This window comes from Protopterus annectens, chromosome 13.part0, assembly GCF_019279795.1.
Source record: "Protopterus annectens isolate FY-2018-M chromosome 13.part0, PAN1.0, whole genome shotgun sequence".
NCBI lineage: Eukaryota > Metazoa > Chordata > Ceratodontiformes > Protopteridae > Protopterus > Protopterus annectens.
In genome coordinates this window covers 952,047,257-952,067,670 of record NC_056747.1, presented here as the reverse complement: position 1 = coordinate 952,067,670, position 20,414 = coordinate 952,047,257, and the positions used below count along the sequence as shown (strand labels likewise).

Sequence of the window (20,414 nt, the reverse complement as noted above, 5' to 3'; positions counted from 1 at the left end):
AAATTTTGGTGTTGTGAAACATTTTGAGACAGTTTCCAAGTTTTTAACCAGCACCCGTGGGGATTAGTGAATGCTGTTAAGTGTATGTGCCAGTTGCTTCAGTTATGCTTTGCAATTTTTGATTGGCTTGTATACCAGCATACAAGCAATCATAAATCGCACAACGGAGCCTCTTCTGTTCAATGGAGAAAAGCAGGCCGTTCGGCATTTAACAGAAGTGGCTTCCCCTTATGATTTCTGATTGGCTCGCATATGAGCCACTAAAAAAAAAATCACAAAGCGGAGACACTTCTACTCAATGTGGAACTGTTTCACAATGAGAAGTGTCTCTGCTTTCTGATTTTTGAGTGGCTTGTATCCCGGCATAAGAACCAATCAAATGCTGGTTGCTTGAGTCCCAGATAACGGGGAGCTGTATTTAAGTGTAGTTTACTGTGTACGAGTTAAAAAGAATTTTGTTACAGCAGCCAAGTATTGTAGGAAGACACTAAACAAATAACACAAAAAGTGAGAAACTGGAAACTCTTAATTATGGATATAGATAATAAGATGCAGACAGAGAATGTTTTTAGTCCCTTTAATTTTATACAGAGGTCGGACGTATTTATCAAAACCACAGGAAAAGTTGTATACAAAAATTAATAAAGAGTTGAAGGAATTTATCTGGGAGAGAAAAACAGGAATTAAGAAGAAATAAATGACCCCCCCCCCCTAGAGCAAGGTAGTCTGGATTACCTGATATGAGTGGATATTTCAGAGTTACACAACACAAGCAGAAAGTTACAAATCAAAGTAGAAAGGGATGAAGGAATGGGGGCAAGTTGAAGAAATAAGGAAAAAGTAGGATTTTCAGTGTTGCTTCCTAAGGAGAGTAACAACAACCATACAGAGTATGATAATGCTGTAAGATGTAATTTAAGAACTAAGCAAATACAAGAATGAAAAAAGGAGATTTTACCAACAGGGATGATGGCAAATAGGGGGGGTATAGAAAATATGCAAGAGAGGGTTGTAATTTAGTTGAGAAAATTGCAAAATGAAATAAAAGTACTTAGACAAATAATAAGAGAAGGGGAAAGGTAACAGTAGGATGAAGCCAAGAAGAAGTTTGGACTGCAAATCAGAGACTGGCGGATTGATAACTGAAAAACTAGCTTTAGTGGAGTCCAGAACAGAAGCAGCTATTAAAAAAAGGATAATTAGTAGGGCATATAATATACTGCATGACAATTAAAAGAATCAGAGGAGGTTAGAAAATGTTAACAATTTACAAAGGAACAATGGAAGGACACCAATTTGGCTAGTAAGATATGAAACAAATCCTAGAAGGTTTAGGACTTCTGCTTGAAGTTTCTGTATAGGCATTTTTAATTATATTTATTCAGGGATGTTTTTTCCTCAGGCAAACAACAAATGCTGAAGGTTATGGAAAAGAGGGAGGTAAAAAGGAAACATTTTCAGGATTGTAATAAGTTGGCAATTTCCTACACAATGCTATCAGACATGCTGGGGAAGTAAAGGACTGTAACTAAGGAAATCGCTCTTTTAAGCTGGGACACAGAATCTAAATTACACACACAGATTTTATATATATATATATATATATATATATATATATATATATGTATGGAGCTACTTCATTTGACCTAAAACTCATTTGACTGACACCCATTTGACCTAAATTTTATTTGACTGACCACTTATTTGACTGACTCCCATTTTACCGACATTTAAGATAGACTTGTTGTGGGTTTCCCTTCACCTGTGACTTGCTTGTGATAAAAAGAATTACAGTAACTTTAAAACTGTAGAAAGTAATGTTGTAGTATTTCTAAATGTGGGTATGTCTCTCTATATTTTTATGGGAAGTATCTAAAGTAATTTGGCGAATGTTTTGTGCATTTCCAGCAGTAGTGGCAGTGTGTAGAGTACTGTAAGGCAAGTTAAAGGTATATGCCCTTTTCCCCACTGTAGTGTGATCCTGCAGTTAGTATATACAATTGGGGAGGGCAAAGCTCCCCACATTTGGGGGTGTTGGGGGATTAGCCCCCCACCTAGTTTGGTTGTACACTGTCCCATTTCTGTTAAGGTAAGTAAGTAGTTTTTAAGTTCTGGAAAGGGTTAGTTATTGGTGTTCTAAGTGTGCTTGTCTATGGTTTAAGATTTAGTATGTTGAAATTCAGCACTGCAAGCTGTCGGTGAAATGGGGGTCAGTCAAATGTGTTGTCAGTCAAATTAAATTTAGGTCAATTGGGTGTCTGTCAAATGAGTTTTACGTCAAGTAAAGTAGATCCATATAAACATATATATAATATATATATATATATATATATATATATATATATATAATATATATATATATATACACACATACATACATACACACATATAAAGAGAGAGAGAATGAATAAGGCCTCACCAAGTTCAATGCTACTGACTGCCAAAAGTGCAATTACTAGAAAATGGAAAGCAGAAAATCACCTGTAGCTGAAGAACTGCATATTGTAAAGGAGATAAATAGAACTATATGTTGGATTTTTAGAAAAGGGAAGGAACAATCTGCATAGAAATAAATTGAATTTGTAGGAAAAATACAAACAGAATAATATTGAGGGCTGTGAGGTTTAAGGGAAGGCAGGAATGGAGCAATTTATATAATATTGGAGTGAATCATTAAAAATAAAGGAAACATATGTAAAGTACATTTTATAAATATCACGACAGCAACTAAATAAAACCACCAACTAAATGCAAAAAGAGGCATGATGTAGAACTCCACACAACGAATTTAATGTTAGCGCTTTCGTCTATCAGTATCAATGAACTTCATCAGTCAAATAATATCCAACCCTAAACATCTTTAAATACATACTTTAACAATGAAATCACAAGCACCTCAATTATATTAAAGACAAAGTATTTAAAAAAAGAACACTGGGAGATCAATAGACTGGTTGATAGATCGTTCTGACACCACTTTTGGTAAAAAGGTAGAATTGGTTCTCAGTGATACCCTATCCTTATGGACAATAAGATAAGGAGGTTTGATGCATAAGGCCTGAAGTTCTGACAATTGTCTGGCTGATGTGATTGCAATCAGAAACAAAGTTTTCCAAGAGAGATAATTTACATCACAAGAAGATGCAGGTTGAAAGGGTGGAGATGTTAAAGCTTGCAGAACTAAGGCCAAATCCCTAGGTTGTACGGGTTCCTGAAGGGAGGTTTTAGGTGGATAATCCCTTTCAAAAAAGTCTTACAGAGTCTGACATAAGTGAAGAATCTTGAAAACCAGTATGAAAATTCGAGATGGCAGCTAAATGTACACGGATAGTAGAGGCAGACACCCCAGAGTGGCAAAGATGTGACAAGTAATCTAATGCACCGAGACTGGGGCTGACAGGGGGTCTATTTGCTTATCTATTGCCCATAGAGAGAACCTCTTCAATTTGTTAAGATAGATTAGTCTGGTGGACGATTTATGAAATGCATTAAGAATATCATGCATAGGGGACAAAAGGTTTTCATACCTGGCAATCATAGGAAGTGGAGAAACCAAGCTGTCAGTTTCAGGGTTGTTAGAGTGGGGTGAATCAGACCCTGCGGATGGGAGATCAACGTTGGTGATGGATTGAGGATCCATGGTTGATCTAGCAGGTGAGGCCAGAGGAAGGGAAACCAGACTTGTCGAGGCCAATACGGAGCAATGAGGATTACTTTGCACTTCAACTGTCATGCTTTCTTTAGAAATCGGGAGATGACGGGAAGAAGTGGATAGGCATAAAGAAGACCCGAGGGCCAAGAGTGGACTAGAGTGTCCCTTGGTGTCTGTCCCCGAGGGGGGATCGGGGCAAAGTAGTTGTTGCACTTGTAGTTGGTTGGGGAGACAAATAGGTCGCAGCAAGGCTGGCTCCAGTGGTGGAAGATTTTTGCCGCTATCAGAGGATTGAGGGACCACTCATGAGGCTGTAGAATGCACCTGCTCAATTTGTCCACCATCATGTTGGAGCTCCCGGGAATATGCGTTGCAATAAGAAAGCGGTTGTGAGCCATCATCCATTGCCATATTCTCAAGGCCTCTCGGCATCACAGGTAAGATCTGGTGCACCCTTGTTTGTTGATGTATCAGACCACTGACATGTCTGATTGGATCGCAATAGTCCCTGATGGAAGGATGGAGTGAAATGCTTGCAACGCTAGAAGCACTGCCCTCAGTTCCAGGACACTGATATGCAAAGGGGCCTCTGTCTCCGACCAGGTGCCTTGGACCGAGTTTCCCTGACATAGCCCCCCCACCTCATCAGGGAGGCGTCTGTGGTCACCGTGACTACTGGTAGATAGGGGGTGAAAGGGTGAGATCATTGTAAAATATTTGTTTGCAACTCTGAGTCACGCTTATTTGAAAAGACAAAGGATGTTGAAGAGGGTACCATTGAGTGAAGTAGCCACTGAAGAAGTCTCATGTGGAATCTGGCTAGGGGAATAATGGTGATTGAAGCTGCCACTTACCCCAATAGCTGAAGTACAGACTGAGCTGGGGATTTGTGATGACAGAGTAATGGTTGAACTTGTTTTATTCTCTGAAGTCTGTGTTCTGGAAGGGATGCTTTGCAATTTCTTGTGTCCAACAGTACCCCTATGAATTCCAAAGACTGAATTGGGGCTGTGTTGGATTTCTCCCAGTTTATAGTGATTCCCAGGCTTCGAGCTATTAAGAGAGTATACTGCAGGGCTTCTTCCAGTAGACGCTTGGGGGGTGGTAAGGTGCCAGTCATCTAGATATGGAAACGCCTGGAATCTTTGAAGTCGCAAGTGAGCGATAACCACTGTCATGCATTTTGTGAACACTCTGGGGGCTGTAGAGAGACCGGAGGGCAGGGCTCAATACTGGTAGTGACTGGCTCCTATACGGAAGCGGGGGTATCTTCTTGAGCGTTTGTCCATCTTTATGTGGTCATACACATCCTGAAGATCTACAGAGCACATCCAATCGTCTTCTTCCAAAAGAGGAAGGATAGACTGAACCGTGACCATCCGGAATGTCTCTGTTTTTACAAATTTGTTTAGTGTACTGAGATCCAGAATTGGTCTCCAGTCCCCTGTCTTTTGGCACTAAAAAGAACCTGGAGTAAAATCCGGATCCTATCTGGTCTGGGTGGACTGTCTGGATGACTCTTTTCTGTAGCAGCTTTTTGATTTTGTGTGCTGCTATTTCCCTTTGACTGGGTGCAACGTCGGGTAACACTCTTGATGAGACTGGGCAAAGATGGAAGGGGATGCGATAGCCTCTGGATATAAATCCATTGTACCTAAGAGTTTGTTGTTATCTTATGCCAGGCAACAGGGTACAAGGAGAAACGACCCGACCACTTCCAGAGGTGAGCAGTCGGGCAACGCTTCATGAGCGCTGATAGTGTTGGCCAGAGAAAGAATTTCTGGAACCCTGGTTTCGCGGACCTCCGCTGCCCCGAAGGGAGGGTCTTCCACTGGAGTTTCCCCCTCTGCCTCTAGGAGAAAACTCGGCAAGTGCATCCCAGAAAGAACCCCTGTGATTTCTTGTGCTAGATCTTTCCACTCCTCTGATTTCTGGAATAGAATCGCTGAGAAGTGGAGTATCGACACTAACGGCAGACAAGGTCTTGCCATCTTGTTCACACCGTGCCAGCGTATCCTTGACTTTAGGGCCAAATAAAGAAGTGGCCTCTATGGGGGCATTCGTGAAGGAAGCCTTAAAGGAGTCTGCAAAGTCACAAAGGTGCATCCAAGCATGTCTGGCGACTATACCTGCACCTACCACTCTAGCTGCCCCTTCTGTTGCGCGAGAAATAAATGCATGGAAAGGTTGGAAATGGACTCTAGGGTGGCTATCTGAGAAGCCACATTATCACTGACTTCGCCAGAAACAGCTTCTGCCAAGCTTTCGGAGAGCTGGTTGATAAGATCTCGCTGAAGCCTGGTAAAATGTGCCAAATAATTCAAAAACCTTACGGTAAAGGTCGATGAAGCAAACACATGCGTCCCTAATCTGTCAATCAACCGGGACTCCTTGTCGGGCGAATGGACAGTTTGGCTCTCTTATGCCAAATCCTTCTTAGTAGCAGCTGCCACCAAAGAAGTGGCCTCTATGGGGGCATTCGTGAAGGAAGCCTTAAAGGAGTCTGCAAAGTCACAAAGGTGCATCCAAGCATGTCTGGTGACTATACCTGCGCCTACCACTCTAGCTGCCCCTTCCGTTGCGTGAAAAATAAATGCATGGAAGGGTTGGAAATGGACTCTAGGGTGGCTATCTGAGAAGCCACATTATCACGGACTTGGTCAGAAACGGCTCCTGCCAAGCTAGAGAGCTGGTTGATAAGATCTCGCTGAAGCCTGGTAAAATGTGCCAAATAATTCAAAGACCTTATGGTGAAGGTCAATGAAGCAAACACATGCGTCCCTAATCTGTCAATCAACCGGGACTCCTTGTTGGGTGAATGGACAGTTTGGCTCTCTTCTGCCAAATCCTTCTTAGTAGCAGCTGCCACCACCACAGTGTCTACTGGGAGACCACTTGACCAGTGAGAGTGCTCCATGGGAGGCGATAATATCTTGTCTGGCCCCTTAGGTATCGCTTCCACGGTATCAGGAGCCTTCAATGCACACTGCATGATGAGCTGGACAAGCTCATCTGCAGGTGGGGTGACCCAGGAGGTAGGGAGCTGGGCACAAAAAGCTTGCAGGAGATTCCTCAGAGGAAGGATTAGAGGGCTTCCAGTCACCCCTCTGTCTAAGGATCTCGAGGATGTCACCAAAGGACACCTCATCAGACAGTGGGGACCCTTCCCAGTCATCAAAATCCGTATCTTCAGTCAAGGACTCCTCAGTGGAGTCCATGTGCTTCCTCTTGCACAATGCTTTCCGGGGCACTTCCTCAGTGGGAGGTTCTGGGGAAGACTGCAAAGAGGGGATCTCCTGAGGAGGAGAGACTTGAAGCTCTTGTGCCTGGTGTCCGGGGGTTGAAGCTTGTGGCTGTTGCGGCACAGATGGGGGAAGAGGACTCTGACAAATGAGCTTTGCCAGCGGAGGCAAGCACCCTCTCCATTGCCTGGAAGGCCGGCCCGCCCAAGGAGGGATGGGAGTCAGGAACAGAGCATGACAACCTCGGAACCGGGGTTACACCCCACCTCAACGAACCCGCCCCCAGACCAGGAGTCTCAAGAGGACAGTGAACCTTAAGAGAGAGAGCATCCCTGGAAGGTGCCACAGAAAAAAAAAAAAAAAAAAAAAAATCGGCATGGACCCAGGAATGTCCTCCCCAACTGCAAAGCCACTGGCCTGAGAAGAGCCCGATGCCCAGTGCACTGAGGGCCACAAGGACGACTCTGGTTCCAAAATGAGATCCACTATTGAAGTCGGAGGGAGGAAAGCGCTGTCGGAGTAATAGGCTTTGGGACTTGAGTAGAAGTCGAAGGAGGAGTATACGTTGAGGTTTGAGGCAAAATATGCTCACCTGAATAAGGGAACATGGACTTTGATGGTTGAGAGAGACCTCTGGTCACAAGCAACTGGTCAACAAGCGGCAACACATCCGGCTCAGAAAGACCTTTGGTTGACCTCATGGAGAAGGCTGATGGCAATTCTGGCCTTTTCAGGAAAGGACTATACTGACTGCTTGCAAAAGGATCCAATGAAGGGGAATATTTGGTCCTTGCTAATTCAATAGGTGCAGAGCTCGAAGCCAAGGAAGTCTGCACGGAAGAAAATGGTGTGGAAAAAGTCTGAGCCGAATATGTCGGTGCCATGGCAGTTGAAGGTGTCTGCACCTTAAAGGCAAAGGTCTACCCCAAAGGGTACGGTGCCGTAGTGGAAAGTGTCTTCACCAACAATAAGGATGGTGCTGAGAAGGACTGCACTGAAGTACATGTCGGTGCTGAAAAAGTCTGCGCCGTGGAGTACAAAAGAGTCATACTTGGGGCTGAAGGTGATTGTACCAACGGTGTCGAAGGGGACTGAACCTGTATTGACGGTGCCATTAGGGCTTGCGACAGAATTATCGGAACCGTAGTTGTCTGCACCAGAAACTCCGGTGCCGCTATCAATAAAGGAGACATGGCTGTAGTCAGGATCATTTGGGGTGGTGCCGAGCCTGGAGTCGACAGGGTCACAGGTGGCAGTGCCGGTATAGTAATCAATTTCACATTCTTATAAGGTGACTCTCTACGATCTCCAGAGGAAGAAGGGAGTGACTTCGATGAAGAAGAGGAAGAACGCCTCTTGCGGGGTTTAACAGGAGGGGGGTGAGCCCTCAGACCCAGAAATAGCCTCAGAGAAAGGAGACTTAGAGACCTTTTAACTTATTCTTCCTCTCGTTTAAAGTCCTGGTAGAGAAGCTTTTACAGATCCCACACGGAGGATCTACAGTCAAGTGTGATACATTAAGACAATAGACACATAAGTCATGGCCATCGGAAAGCAGCAACTTATGGCTGCAATCCTTGCACTGCTTGAAACCAACAGAACTTTTCTTATCCAACATAGCTGTTGTGGAGAAGAAGTACAGTAGCAAAAGGAAGAATAATGGCTACCCAAGAAAAGGGTAAAAACAGAAAAAGAAGGATTACCAACAATGGTAATGGAAAATTACCACAAGGTAAGAAAAAGAGGGTAATAAAGTGAAAGGACTAAAGGGAGAGAGTCTAAAGTGTGTGATAGGGTAGGAAAATATTAGAATAAACTTTTGAGAAAATTTTAGAGTAATAATATAGAAACTGTCAAAAAAATTAGACACTTAGCTGAGACAGTGGCTTGACATGGCTGTTCAGCAACGCGGCAAATGAGATCTGGGGTAACAGAGAGTAGAGCATTCTGGGTAGAACCTTGGCTCGAGAGTTTTTGGCTGACGTGAGCTTGATATTGGCCGGCTTGGTTCCAAGGACGGAACTGATAACCCATCAGTAAGGAATGAATATAGATTAACAACATCAGATGGGAGCAGTTTTTGCAGCTAAGATTAAATGCACACGGCCACCCTGGTTTAAATGACTGCTGTTTTATAAAATGTCTTTTTAAATTGAAATCATTAGGTGTAGTATATTATTTTATTATTTAAAATTGTATTTAAAATTATGTTTAGTTTATGTACTGTGAAACTTTAATGGGAGTTTTTTTTCAATACTTTGTCTTTAATATAATCAAGGTGCTTGTGATGTCATTGTTAAAGGATGTATTTAAAGATGGTTAGGGTTGGATATTATTTGTCTGATGAAGTTCATTGATATTGGTGAAGGAAACGTATTGGTGAAGGAAACGCTAACATTAAATTCGTTGTGTGGAGTTCTACATCTTGCCTTTTTTTGCCTTTTGTTTTTTACATTACAAAAATATGAAAAATGTTGATATGGTTTGTTTTCTTTTCTATCACTGTATATATGTCTATGTCTAAAGTGTAACTTAACAAAGATGTTTAAAATCATATAAAATTTTATTAGGCCCACTTATCCTGCAATGTTTTTGTTACTCACTGTACCACTTCTCTCGACCGTACTTGGCTCTGGAAATTCTGCAACACATTCCTTACTCCCAAGCATCCACACAGAGCTACCTACATAATTCTAGAATTCCATTAAAAAAAAAAGTTTGCTTAATATTCCCGTCTTGTACCTTAACTACTCCTGTAAATGTTTTTTGGCTTTTCACAGTTACGGGTCGCCACAGCATATCACCAGTCTGCAGACTGATTGGCAGTAGTGTTTTTACAGTGTCGAGTTGTCAGCCCGGTGCCCAACCTTCACAGAAGCCACACACATACACTTACCTGCATGTCTTTAAAACTCACTCGACTGCAGGGAGGACATGCAGACTCCACACAGGAGGAGCACCAGCCAAGCATCGAACCAGAGAACCTCTTGCTGTGAGGCAGCAACGCTAACTGCTGCACCAGCGCAGACACCTTGACTACTCCTGTAAAATGCTGGAATGTTTCTACTTTGCTCCTCTTTCACCATGTTCACATCCACAAGCTTCTCCTCATACGTCGTAGGATTCATGCCTGTGTTATGTTCATGCTCCTTAGTACATCATCTAATTTGCTGAAATCCTTTCAGAATGCAGAACAGGACATCATATGCAACATTTCAGCAATAAATGAAAACAGTTTCAAAGCACCTAAATGACAAATTATCAATAAAACAAACATCAGATTGTACTGAAATATTAAACCATGTTTACTGAGGATCTGGTTTCTTTTATTCCTGCCTAGTTGTATTATCATGTTTGTGCAGCCTGTCTTCTTGGTATTTGGTACCGCTTTCTCTCCAGAAGTGTAACATACCAGTCTTGGCTCTCTATCCACGGTGCCAGAAACTGCCGCAGTTCCATGGGGAAGCTGTCACTGTAAAGCTGATGCAATTGCTCCAAGTACCTGGTGTCCAACTGCTGTAATTGATTCCACTGTGCCATTCTATCACAAGCTTTGTTACCCTGTAAAAAAAAAAAAAAAAAAAATTACAAGTTATAGGAGAGAGAAAGTACAGTTGTGTACACTTACCATAAATGTAGATGTTCGAGTGCATTCACTGTTGCAGTCATTACATTTGGGTTATCTGCTTTGCAGTAGCCCTCAGTCGGCCTGATAAACAAAGTCTTGGGTCCTGCGTCAGTTGCTGTCTCTTCTTCCATGACGTCAGGTCGTTAGGTGTATAAAACATGCAGCCAATGCCATTACATAAGTTTTTCTTGCCCCAGATGTCAGGAATCAATTAAATCTATAAATACAAGGATATACCTCCAACAGAAAAGCAAATACACCAAAATGCTTTTAGAGCATAGTAAGTGAGAGTAAAGGTATAGCCAAAGGAAGAAAGGGGGGGCTGGAGGGAGAGTAACCAGGACTACAACAGTGAATACACTCGGACATCTACATTTATGGTAAGTGTACACAACTGAACTATGTTCTTAGTGTTTCACTGTTGCAGTCATTACATTTGGGTAGATTCCCAAAGCTAAGGTTGGGAGGAGGAATTTAAATAGAATTCGGACCAGCTAGAAGGTCCTGCAAAATGCAGTGGCAAAACCAGCCCTGGATTTAGAGAAAATTGGCAAATGGTAATGCTTGGTGAAAGTATGTACAGAACTCTAGGTAGCAGCTTCTAAGATGTCCCTAGTAGGGACTCCCTTGAGAAAGGCATTGAGGTGGATGCAGCCCTGGTTGAATGGGGTCTGATGCCCTGTGGGATAGGTTTTCCATGGTGCTTATAGCAGAAATGAATGCAGTGGCCTATCCATTTTGAAATGGTTTGTTTTGCAGTAGCTTTCCCCTCTGTCCCTGCAGCAAATGCCACCAGTAGTTGTTCAGGATTTCCTTTGAGGTTTAGTCTTGCCCAAGTAGAAGCTAAGCTGTCTGTGCACATCTAAAGAGTGCAGTATCCGTTCCCCTTTGCTCTGTGGGTTAGGAAAAAAGGTAGGCAAATGAATGGACTGATTAAGAGCCACACTGGATACCACCTTGGGCATGAAAGAGGGATTGGTTCTGAGAGACACCCTGCCCGCATGAAAGATGATGAAAGGTTCCACTGCCATAAGGGCCTGTAATTCAGATACCCTTCTTGCAGAAGTGATTGCCAAAAGGAAAGCTGTTTTCCAGGAAAGAAATTTTAAATCTGCAGTAGCAGCTGGCTCGAAGGGAGGAAGAGTGAGTTTCTCCAAGACAAAGTTAAGATCCCAGGCTTGAACTGGAGCTCTCCTGGGTGGCCTTAGATTTTTGGCCCCTCTGAGAAACTGCTTGAGCAGTGGGTGAGAGAAGAGGGGAGGCTCTGTGCTATAACGACCTGAAATGGCTGAGGCATGAATTTTGATGGAGGAAAAAGACAAGCCCTTGTGAAGCATCTCAGTTACGTACTGTAGAATCTGAGGTAAATTGGGCACTGCTGCATTCACTCCTTGAGACTGGTTCCAAGCACAGAATCATTTCCATTTTGCAGCATAAGATTTTCTAGTACTACGCCTCCTTGCCTCTAAAATGATATCCATCACTGATTTACTGAGGGATGGTAAAGGAGAGATTAGGTAATTAGCCATGCTGCTAGGTTCAGGGTATGCAGCTGAGGGTGCAGAATTATGTTCTCCTGCTGCAGCAACAGGGAAGGAGTCTGAGGCAGATGCCACGGAGCCAAGCTAGACACACTGCGCAAGAGTGGGTACCAGTGTTGGCGAGGGCAGTCTGGTGTAATTAAAATTGTCCTTGGCTTGTCCCGTTTGATCTTTAGTAGTACATTGGAGAGCAGATGCAGAGGAGGAAACGCATAAACTGATAGGTTTTTCCAGCTGAAGGATGGAGCATCCACTTTCCAAGCTTGCTTGTGGGGAATCCTTGTGCAAAATTTGTCCAGTTGATGGTTCTGGGGGGAGGCAAACAGGTCTATGTCTGGACTCCCCCATTTGCTTGTCAACAAGTTGAAAATCCTTGGTTCCAGCTATCATCCGTGTGGGTCCATGAGGTTTCTACTTAGTCCGTCTGCCAGTGTATTTAGTTTTCCTGGCAGGAATTGAGCTTGTAGATTCACTTGGGTAGCTCAAGGCTGTGTTCCACAATGCCATGGCTAGTCTGTAGATGGTGTAAGAATGGTGTACCCCCCTGCTTGTTTATGTACCACATGACAGTGGTGTTGTCTGTCTTTACCATTAGTTGTCCTGGAAGAAAAGTGGTCCTTGAAGGCTGTCAGGGCATTCTGTACAGCTAACATTTCCTTTTGATTTATGTGCAGGTGCATTTGATTGGGGTTCCATTTGCCCCGAATGCACTTCCCTGAGCCCCCCATGCATAGTCTGATGCGCCTGTTGTTAAGATTTGTTTGGCAGGGTGTAATGCGAATGGTAGTCCCGTTTTGGTGGCAGGCTTCTGCCCACCAAAGGAACTCTAGGCATAGGCAAGGTATGATAGGAATCCTTGCTTCCAGATCCTGTGAATGTTGACACCATAGGCTTTTGAATGTTGACACCATAGGCTTTTGAGATACCACTGTAGTTTCCTCATATGCAGCCTTGCATATGGAATTAGAAGAATGCATGTGGCCATGAACCCCAAGGCTTGCAGTATTTGCCTTGCAGATAGCTGGGTTTTTGTGGCCACTTGTTTGAAGTAAGTTGTCAAATGTATCCATATCTCTGGCATGAAGAAAGCTATCTGGGAAGTTGTATTCAAGCTTGCTCCCAGGAATATAATTTGTTGACAGGGTACCAAATGGGATTTTTTTCGTTTATGGTGAACCCCAGACAAGTCAGTACCCTTTGAACAAAGGCCAGATGATTGAAGAGAATGTCCTTGCTTTCTGCCTGAATTAGATAATTGTCCAGGTATGGATATATTTGAATATTTCTTTGGCTGCAAAATGCAACGACTGGAGCTAGGCATTTTGTGAATACCCTGGGCGCAGTAGATAAGCCAAAGGGCAGTACAGAGAACTGACAGTGCATGTAAGCCTGCTTTGAAACGTAGGTATCTTCTGCAAGACTCCCTGATAGGGATGTGCAGGTATGCTTCTTTTAAGTCCAGTATTGCCAACCATGCATCCTTGCCTAGCATAGGAAGCAGCTGGTGAAGAGTCAGCATTTTGAATTTTGGAATCACCAGAAAGGTGTTTGGAATGGAAAGGTCCAGGATAGGACGCCATGTATTGCCTTTTCTGGGTATCAGGAAAAGTCTTGAATAGAAACCTTGTCCCTTTTCCTCTTCTGGTACCAACTGAATAGCCCCCATGTTTAAGAGAGAGAGTACCTGATTTTGGGCCTCTGTCCACTGATTTGGGGGTAGATCTGGCCACCCATTTGGTATTGGTAACGTGTGGAAATGAAATCTGTATCCTTGGGACACTATATTTAGGACCCATTTGTCCTGGGTAATGAGTTTCCAGTTTTTGGCCTGCAGACCAATCTTTCTGCCTAAAGGAGCATTCAGTTGGGAAGTGCTTGGAAGTCTTAAAAGCAAGTCATTGAGACGGTTTTCCATAGGGAGGAGTCTTGCTGCTCCCAGGTTTGGGTGCAGAAACCCCCCACTGCCTAGTCTTGTGTGTCCCTTGGGACTGAAACCTAGGGTTTCTGTCTGCTGTGTCTGGGTTTGGCATGAGAAGACCTGGAAGGGGCTGGAAAGGACCAATTTTTAGAGGGCCAGTGCCTACTAAATCTACGAGGCTGAACTTGTAAGAAATCTTTAACAGTTTGCATAGATTTAGCTTTATCTTCCATCTTTTTAAGAACTTCCTCAGCTTTGTTGCCAAACAGGCGGTCCTGATTTAAGGGAGCATCCAACAATTTAGCTTTAACATGATCTGGCAAAGATTGCTCCTTAAGTCAAGCATGCCTTCTGAGCACAAACTCAGTAACAGCAGCTCTGCAAGATGCCTCTAATGAATCAAATCCACATTGCAAAGTATGTTTTCCAACCTGTTCAGCAGAATGCATTAAATCCTGTACTTCTTTATTCTCAGCACAGTCAGGCATTAACATCATTTTCTGTTTAAGCAATCCAATAACATGTTGTTGATATTTTAACATATGAAACTGGCAGTTTAAAGCCCTAATGGCCAAGGTTGCAGAAGTGTAAACTTTCTTACCCCATCTATGTAGCGCCCTGGAGTCTCTAACAGAGGGGGAAGGATTTTTAGTAGTAGAAGCCTTAATGCCCTTGGGTCCCTGTGAAACCGTCTCTGGATCAGCAATAGGATTTTTAAAAAGGAACTTGTGAGAATCAGGAACCCTGTAATATCGGTCAGGTTTTCTGGGAGCAGGGGGCAAAGAATCAGGGGCCAAACTAGATTCTGAAAAGGCATCATCAACAATGTCTAGTACAGGAGGTACAGCTGAAGGCCTATGCTGAGGCAGGAGTAAGAAATCCTTAAGCCTTTTTTTAGAATCAGAAAAATCCTGGCTTTCCCAGTGGAAATGCTCCCTTAGAGTATGCAAGGTCTCACCAAAAGAAAAATCCTCTGGAGGGGAAGCAGAGGGAATAGAGTCCTCTGCATCAGAATCCTCATAAGTAGATAAGGGCAAATCCAGATCATCAGAAGAATCAGAAAAATCAGAATCCTGTTCAGAAGATTCATAAACAACTTCAGTTCTAGGTCTCTTAGAAGGGGGAGGTTGGCTTCCCCTGATTAGAGTTATAAGATCTTCAGCCATTCTTATTTGTTTTTTAGGCATAGAGGCCTGAGCATGCGGCCTGGGCGTTGGTTTTTTAGGTATGATTCGAGATTTTGGCCTAAATTAAGAAGGGGGCGTCGGTTTAATACGCAAGTCCGTAGGCCTGAATACACCGTCAGAAGCCGGTGCCTGCAAAGCGGCTCCGGACCCATCCGAGGTAGAGACATCCGCAGGTTCCACAGTTGAAGCATCTCGCGGCATAACGGACTCAGAATGGGTCTCAGTAGAGGCCTGCGAGTCAGAAGTAGCGGGTATCAGGGGCTGCGAAAGCACCTCACTGAGTACCAGTGACCTGGCGACTGGCTTAGGAGAAGCGTCGTTGGCAGCTTTGGACCTTGTAGGCCTGTCAATTTCTTTATCTTTGCGTTTTTTCGTAATCCCGGTAGTCGGAAGGCTAACCGACGACATTTTTGGGTAATTAAACCGAGAAAAACTAAATACCACCTCACGGTTCCAGATCCAACCAGCCAATACATATATTTTCTTCCAAAGATTCATAAGGACCCTCAACATCCCCCGGGCAGACCAACTGTGGCCGGCAATGGTTCTTTGACAGAACCTTTGTCAGAATTCCTAACACAATATCGTAAACCATTATTAAAATGGGTGAGATCCAGAATTCAAGACAGCACGGAATTCTTGGGATATAATAAATGAAATGCAAATTGAGGATTACTGGTTACTATGCACATTAGATGTTTGTGTTTTGTATACCAACATACCACACTGGGCTGGCTTGGACACCTATGAATACTGGTTACACAAATCAGACCTATATAAATCTGGATTCAACACTCTTCTCATCTGTTTAACGGAACACGTTCTCAACAAGAATGTTTTCTTCTATGGTAAGCAATGTTATCTACAGGTGCGTGGCATGGCAATGGGGGCATCGTTTGCCCCTATACATGCGGATTTGTACATGGCTTACATAGAAGAACATATTATTTATGATGTCATGCACAACATCTATTTGGAATCAACTGACATATGGTGCAGATATCTGGATGATTGCTGGATGGTGTGGAGGTCTGATGTAGAATATCTCATGAATTTGTAGGTTATCTTAATGATAACATGTAGGGCTTACAATTTACGAATAAATACCATCATGACTGGATCACCTATTTGGATGTACTTGGAAGCAGAAATGATGACAACACTCTACATACTGAAGTATTTCGTAAACACCCACAATATAACACCTTACTCCACGCATGCAGCTTTCATCCTGCTCATATTGCCAAAAATATTCCTAAATCTCAATTCATTAGGATGAGACGTATCTGTTCAGATGATAACTCTTTTGAGTTTTTTCGTAAAGACCTGATTCATAGGTTCCAAGATACAGACTACAGTATGGGTTCATGTATATACAGCTAGCAATTATGCTGCCAACTTGGATAGAAAGGACATTCTCAAATACAAAGCCGTCACAACACAAAACAAATACTCTCAGTTTTACCACTACATATGACAGGAATACCAATAGACGCATTGATGTCATTAGAAGACATTGCAACATTCTATTAGCTGATAATCATTTATCACAACATTTAGGTGACACTTGCCATTTTTCATTTATAAAAGGGAGGAATTTGGGGTCTTACTTTAACCACTACAAACATCACCACCAGTTAACATATAAGGATACTATACAAACTACTATCCCTGGTGACAAGTTATGTGGCCATTGTAGCCATTGTAATAAGGTGCTCAAGTCCAAACAATTTGCTAGCAGCAATTGTGGGATGGTATTTGACATTACATTTTTTGCTAACTGCAGTACAGGTCGGCTGATATATCTTGCCACCTGCAGTTGTCATGCATTCTACACTGGACAAACTTCAAGACCCCTTAGGCTACGCATTTCTGAACACCTTAGTGACGTCAAACATAAAAGGATGAGTAGTGTTCTGTTCAAACATACTTTAAAACACACCATTGCAATATTTAATTTTATCATTATTGATATAATAATAGGCGACAGGAACAATAAAACTGGTTGGCACTCAAAGCTGAATGCAAAAGAAAAAAAGTGGATAGTTAAATTAGGTGGTTTGTTCCACCCAGGTCTGAATAAATATTTATGATTTCACCAATTGCACGACTTTATTAATTGTTCATAATGATATACAAGGACTACAAGTTATTTAGAATCTTTTACACTGATGAAGCCTGGGCTAACCCCTCAGCCGAAACCAGTCTGTCACGTCATTTCTTGTTTTTTTTTTTTTTTTTTAAACTCTTATACAGAGTTCACAGTTGCTGGCTCTTTATTGTTTAATTAAACAGAGAACCAAAATATTTAGAAGCAAAAATATACCGACAACGGATACTGCGCTGATTAAATAAAGCACAAAACCGACAGCAAGGCACGTTGTAGTCAGGGCCTAGGCAAGGAATACAGTACAAATTAAAATCTTTGTGAGGTATTTGCTTTCCACAAGTAATGCAATTATTAACTTTTACTGACATCGGTAAGGAGCAAGAAAAAGTTTCCCCAATGGGGTACTTAGCTTTAGTTGAAGACTTCGGTTCTGAAACTCGAAAACGAAAATTTCAGGAGTTGGCCGACTGGCACTTGCAAACTGCTTCTGCTTCGGGCACCGCACAGCAAGAAAGACTGATGTAACTGCATCGGCTGCATGTTTTATACCCCTAACGTCATGGAAGAAGAGACAGCAACTGATGCAGGACCCAAGACTTTGTTAATCAGGCCGACTGGGGGCTACTGCAAAGCAGATAACCCAAATGTAATGACTGCAACAGTGAAACACGAAGAACATCTTCACCAAAGTAAACTAAGCAAACCTGTGGTATCAAGACTACAGTTAAAACCCTTGTCAAAAATTCAAGGCACTGGTAAATCTCTGCAAATAGAAATTATTTATTATTTACAAGGGTTAACTAGTTTTCTTTGGGAAAAACTCAGCCTCCTGTTTACTTACAAAAACACATTAAGCATCGTACAGTCAAATACATATTTCTACACTGGTAAAATCAGAAACTCTTCTAGCACATTTTATTTTATGTATTTATTTTGTTTATATTTTCAAGACATTGCCCACCCAAACTTCTTCACCTAATTTTTTTGTCTCCCAACCACAATCTGTGTCCTTTCAGGGTCATTCTATATCTGGATGTTATGACACATCCGGGCCTAATTCCGTTTCTAGTGAGGTCATCCTGGTTCCCATCACTCCAACACAAGGAACATCTTCCTCCATAAAGACCCCTTCTGCACATTCAATGGTAATACAGCAGAGTAAGCACATTGATTGTACTCATGCTACTAACGTACACATGTGATGACAGGCTTGGCTATTATTGAGGTCCTAAATTACTGATCACCCTAAGCCCCCTGGGTGTCAATGATATATGTATAAACCCTCCACATGCCATTTAATCTTTCCTCCAGCCTTCCAAAAGGCTCTACCAATAAGCACGGTCAATTTTCAAACACTGATCACCAGTGATGTGACCGGACATTTTGTCTATGTGCCATAAGTAGGCCTAGTCTACCACATTAAAAGTCTGTGTCATAAACAACAGTTGAGTCTTTCGGCTTTTCCCGGTTAGGGGTCGCCGCAGCGGAACTCCGGTCCACTAATGATTGGTAGTTGATTTTTACGTGCCGAGTTATCAGCCCTGACGCACAACCTTCAACGAAGGTATGCCCATTCACGCATATCTCCATGCAGAAGACGCTCTAGCTGAGAATCGAACCGGACAGCGTCTTACTGTGAGGCGACAATGCTACCGCAGCACCACCACCGCGGTGATACTAAAAATTTGAAACAAATACCTGGACTATGCAGCCTAAACCAACCCCCAAGTCATGCCCTGAACCTTTCCTTAACATCCAATCCACCTGTGGCAAATGACTGATATCCTCATTACAAGTTGCTTGACTGCAGTCATATTCAAGAGGTTTGAGAATTTGAGATAAATGCACCTTTATAAAGGTTATTAGCAACCACAAGTCTGATGAAATCCAGAGTTAAAAAATTTCTTTCCCCACAACTAAAAAGTCACAATTAACATGACAAATGCAGCAGTTCTACAAAAAGTTACTGTTGTCCAGCTTTCTGGCACAGAATGAAGTCCTGAGAATCGCCCAAAAGGAAGCAATTTAAATCTGAGAGACTATTTATAATTGATTTTATTGTAAACTACAACAGTTATATTGGCAGCACTTCAGCTTGGGGACATACAAGATCAGGTAATTTGGAAGCATAAACATTTTGCTTCAGACTCGAGACTTTTTGAATTCATAAGAATGCTTCGTATCCAAACACAATAACCTGTCTCAAAAGCAGACACTATTCTATACTTGTTAAAACAAACACTGGAAAAACACACAGAATAATCTATGAACTCTAGTCTTGCTTCCTTGAACTGCATACTGCAGTGATTCCATTTTACATCTCCTATGCCGACCACACCATAGGTACCATGGTCAATATACCCACAATTATTATATACCCATTAAATAATTTTTCAATGCAATGTTTATAAGAAATGTAATATTGAAATCGGTGAGCTGAAAAACATGCACAAATACAAAAACAATAATTTTTAGCAAGGAGGCAAACTTCTCTGCACCCCCCCACCCCCAAATTATATATACATTAACTCTATTGTTACACCACACTGGAAAAAAGGGCTAAAACCTAGAAAAGCACTCTGCTGGTTTACACAAACACAGTACAATACATTGAGGTAAAATGTACCGCAATATTAAATCTTCAAACTAAAGCCACTCTAGCACTATGCCGTCATGGCCTCAGTTTCTTCTTCCACATATTAGCTTCTGTTTTTTCCATCATTATCCTTTGGACTGTATTTGCTGACCTTCTAAACTCCCTGCTCTTAAGTAAACCTAAATCACTTAAAGGTTCACTTAACCTACATATGCACACATTACATTTATGAGACTGCAGTGCTTCCACTGGGCTGCTTTGGCTATCTAGAGACAGGAAGCAAAGTTTAGGATCATTTGCTTTTCCACTGAACAACAAACATGCTGCAATTTAAGTTTTGTGGTATGTTATTCTTCAAGTTTCATGCTGGAAACTCCAGAGACTCTCTGTTCAACACAGGCTATGACATAGCTATCTAATCTAATCTAATCTAAGCACGTGGACTGGTTTCTTCCGCTTTCTTTGGAGACCCATAAACAACGGGGAAGCGACCCATTCTGCAGACATTATAAACACCTACTTTTCAGTGTGTGCATTACA

The 20,414-nt window shown here is 42.4% G+C and overlaps 1 protein-coding gene across 5 annotated transcripts in view; it reads right to left on the bottom strand.

The window, feature by feature from the left end:
* STAT3 (signal transducer and activator of transcription 3) overlaps positions 1-20,414 on the bottom strand; it is a 1,961,792-nt gene that overhangs the window by 1,685,311 nt on the left and 256,067 nt on the right. For all 5 annotated transcript variants that reach the window (XM_044054713.1, XM_044054714.1, XM_044054715.1 and 2 more), the window contains exon 2: positions 10,307-10,455. In XM_044054713.1, coding sequence (XP_043910648.1) covers positions 10,307-10,455 — 149 coding nt within the window. The remainder of the gene's footprint in view (positions 1-10,306; positions 10,456-20,414) is intronic.